This window comes from Urtica dioica, chromosome 3, assembly GCF_054948205.1.
Source record: "Urtica dioica subsp. dioica isolate 48M chromosome 3, U.dioica_male_clone48M_v1_H2, whole genome shotgun sequence".
In the NCBI taxonomy this organism is placed as follows: Eukaryota; Viridiplantae; Streptophyta; class Magnoliopsida; order Rosales; family Urticaceae; genus Urtica; species Urtica dioica.
This window is the reverse complement of record NC_142758.1, coordinates 44,001,340-44,005,337: the sequence shown is the minus strand read 5'-3', so window position 1 is coordinate 44,005,337 and position 3,998 is coordinate 44,001,340. Positions and strand designations below refer to the sequence as shown.

The 3,998-nt window shown below is 41.5% G+C and overlaps 1 protein-coding gene across 1 annotated transcript; it reads left to right on the top strand.

Annotated features, from left to right (window-relative positions):
• Nucleotides 1-1,303: 1,303 nt before the first annotated feature.
• On the top strand, nucleotides 1,304-3,645 carry LOC149403011 (cyclic dof factor 1-like). The gene is made up of 2 exons (XM_089609421.1): nucleotides 1,304-1,738; nucleotides 2,382-3,645. The coding sequence occupies exons 1-2, from the start codon at nucleotides 1,520-1,522 to the stop codon at nucleotides 3,252-3,254; spliced, it is 1,092 nt and encodes a 363-aa protein (XP_089465547.1). The 5' UTR covers nucleotides 1,304-1,519; the 3' UTR covers nucleotides 3,255-3,645.
• The last annotated feature ends 353 nt before the right edge of the window (nucleotides 3,646-3,998 follow it).

Here is a 3,998-nt window from a genome sequence, read left to right as displayed (position 1 = left end):
GAAGCTGTTGATTCTGCCGGAGCAAATGAATATGTTCGCGGTGGCGACGAGAGGAGACGAGGTCTCTGACGAGTAAGATGATGGCGGATAATTGTTGGAGAGGTTTGAGGGAGCGATATGGGCGAATAGGAGGCCATCGATGGCGCCGGAGGAAGAGGAGAAGCGCTGGAGCATGGCGGCTAGGTTTGTGCCTTAGATCGCGATCTTTTGGAGAGCGTATCAAAGTGATTTGGCTGGAGAAGATGAGTTTGTGCTCGTGTACGTATGTAGAAAATGAAAATGGTATATCGATGATTTTTTTATATTTGCGACTAATCAGTCTCAACTTGAAAAATTTGAGCTATTTTGCTAAATTCAAAGTTTAAATTAGCTAGATAGTTGCATCGCTCTTTAAAGATTCTTCATCTTTGGTGTTCATTTTTCAAGGCGGCGAGTGCCGAAATTGTAGTTGAAAGTAACTATTTAGTTGATGTATCCAGATTCCAGATAATTCAAGTTAAAAAAAAATACAAAAAAAAGGATAAATAAAAAGCATCCATTCCGATCTCACTTTTTATTCATTCAAGGGACTTGTATTAAATCCTTTCGTTTATAATTTTCTTAGGGGTATAATAGATATTTGGCTATTAATTTTAAAAAGGACAATATCCATTTATTAAAAAAAAAAAAAAAAACTTCACTTATAAGATGCCCTTTAATTTATTCGAATTTTTAGGAAATAAAGACATTAAATTTAAAAGAACAGAAAGCAAATGAACCTTTTACTTTTTTTTCTCAGCATAGCGTGTACCAAACTAACCAAGTAGTAAACGCGCTTCATCGACTAGATTCTCTAACCTTTAATTAGTCACCACCAGAATAGCAAAACTAGATTTAAATAAAGTAACTCTCCACTAAACCAAAACATAAAGCTATGGGCTATGAGTAGCTATGACCAATTATTATGTACTGTCAATAAAACCTCAAAAATAAAAAATAAAAAATAAAAAAATCATCGTAAATTTTTTAATAATAATTAATAAAAATAGGAGGTGAGTAACGTGGCAGTGGAAAACAAAGTGTCCAAAACAGAGCACTATCTTTTAAAGCAATGTTGGGGAATCCAACTCCTTCCCCAAAGATCTGAAACCCCTCCACAATCCTACTTGTGTGGTTCACAATATTCCCATCTATTTCTGACGTGGCACCCCATATCTTCTAAATATGTACAAACTAACCCATAAAAGTATAATTCTTTCTATTTTACACCCCTCCGTCATACACACGGCTAATTTTCTATTTCTTTTCTTTCCCTACAAGTACACACACAACATAACTCAAAACTAGACTTCATTTCTCTCTCTCTCTCTCTCTCTCCCACCGATTCCTCTGCCAGTTTGCGTCAAATCCAATCCAATACCAAAGAAAAGTCTATTTTTGAGTTCTGAGTTCTGCTCTTGTGATTTAGAGAAGTAAACGAGAGGTTCGGATAGGAATCTAGGGTTTGTTTTTTCGATTATTTTTTTGGAGCTGGACAACAATGGTGGATTCGAAGGACTCTACGTTGAAGCTGTTCGGGAAGACTTTTTCTCTGCGACGGAGCGAAGAGGCTTCGAGCAACGATGAACAGTCTGCCTCTATCTCCGTCGTTGACTCCGAAGCCGGCGGCGAGAGCTGCTCTGATCGGAAGGCTCTCGTTTCCTCTTCAGATAACACGGCTTGTGCTTTACTTGATGAGAGTTTGGACGAAGAAAACAAGGTTAGTTTGAAATGAAAAAAAGAAAATAAAATAAAAGGCTTGATATTAGTCAAAATAACATTGAATTCCTTCGAAATTCTGTGGCTCTCTGCGTTTTTCAATCGTATACTTGTGTTTGTAGAAACATGAAAATGATCATAAACTAGGATTAAAAAACATAACTCAATTGAATTTTCTTTTTTTCTTTTCTAAAAACAATACTTTCAAAACCTTCCTGAATTATCGTTCAATTTTTGTTTGTTGTTCAGTTTTATTAGGCTAATTATTTAGGAATCCACGAATCTCTCAATTCTCAAGTATTTTTATTCACTGTGCTTGATTTAAACTGTTTATCCCTTGCCTGAATCCAAATTATATACACTCTCTGTCTCTTCCCAAATTTGTTTGACAATTAAACTTGGGGATTTTCATTTTTTATTTCACCGTGCCTTGAAAAACACACCCTGTTCATGTGATTTTTGCCAAAAACATCCACACGATCCCAGAGAATAGTCTCTAAATAAATAAAGTAAATACCCTGATCTCGAGCTTTCTTAAGATTCTTTTGAGATATTCCAAGATAGGTGCGATAAAACTTTCCATTCTAGACTTGTTTGGGGGCGTAAAACTGTGGCTTAGAAATCAGTCTGTTTGAAAATATCAGGAAAACTCAGCGAAAGATCCGAACTCGGAGTGCAAAGAGTCATCGTCCCAGAAATCGTCGAAGAGCGAGGTGATGAGCGAGGACTCGCCGGAGAATAACAAGACGTTGAAGAAGCCGGAGAAGATAGTCCCGTGCCCTCGCTGCAACAGCATGGAGACCAAGTTCTGCTACTTCAACAACTACAACGTGAACCAGCCCCGCCACTTCTGCAAGAACTGCCAGCGCTACTGGACCGCCGGAGGAACCATGAGGAACGTCCCCGTCGGAGCCGGCCGCCGGAAAAACAAAAACTCCGCCGCCAATCACTACCGCCACCTCGTCATCCCCGAGTCCCTCCAGAGCCACCCCGCCGGAATCCTCACCTTCGGGTCCTCGGAGACGCCTCTCGCGGACTGCGAAAACCAGTCGAGCTCGTCTTCCGTGACGGCCTCGAACTCGTCCGATCACCACCACAACCACCAAGCTCCGGCGAGCTTCCCGGGCCCGCCTCCTGCTGCGTGGCCGTACTGGGCTCCTCAGGGGTTCTGCCACTCGGGCTACCCCGTCTCGTTCTACCCGGCGGGCCCGTTCTGGGGCCCGGGCCCCGCGGGGCCGTGGACAGCTCAGCAGCCGGGGGTTCTCGGGAAACGCTCGAGGGTCGTCGACGGGGAGGTTCTGATACCGAAGACGCTGAGGATCGACGACCCGGCCGAGGCGGCGAAGAGCTCGATTTGGGCCACGCTCGGGATCAGGAACGAGAAGACCGGCTCTTCGGGGCTCTTCGAGCCTTTCCAGTCAAAGTCAAAGGCCGACGAAGTGGTCGAAGTGTCTCCGGCGATGCACGCAAATCCCGCGGCCATGTCGAGATCGCTCAGGTTTCTCGAGAGCGCGTAAAATTAATCATCATTGTCTCGAGTCTCTGTTTTTGACTAATTAGCCAGCCTAGTTCTCGATGATCATCGTCTGCGGCGACGGAGAAGCAACGCGAGAGAGAGAAGAAGAAGAAGAAGAATCGGCTACAAGCTCTCTCTATCTGTCAAGCTTAATTAGATTTTTAAGTATATATTTAATTTTTATTTTTTTTTACCCCTCTCTGTCTATGTTTCTCCGTCTCATTGTAAACATATATGATCATGCTTTTTTGCTTTCACCTCAGAAAGTTCAGCTGTGTAAGTCTGTGTACATACCCATAGATGAGATTTCGAGTCAGATTATATATATATTATAGATCATAAAGTGAAAGGTTTGGACGGAACAAAGTTTTGAGATTTGTTTAATACATAAACATTGTGTGAAATTTCAAGTCTTCCCATAGATTCTCTCTCTTTTAACATGCGATGTTATTCCACTAAACACTGTTGTTAGTGCTCTTCAACTTATCATATCGGATAAACCACTTCAATATTCTTTAATTGGATTCATAAAATAAAATAAAGGGAAATCAATCAAAGGGGTCAAAACATCAAGGAGCATGAAATATGGGGGTGAAATTGTGGTGTTCTTGATGTGGGACATTCTCAAGTGAAGTACAAAAGAGAACATGGATTGTTGATAGAGGAGATAAATAAACTCAGACAGCAATAGACGAAATGGATTGAAGTTTGTTTGCTCTCTGAGTTCTGACATAACCGTTAAAGC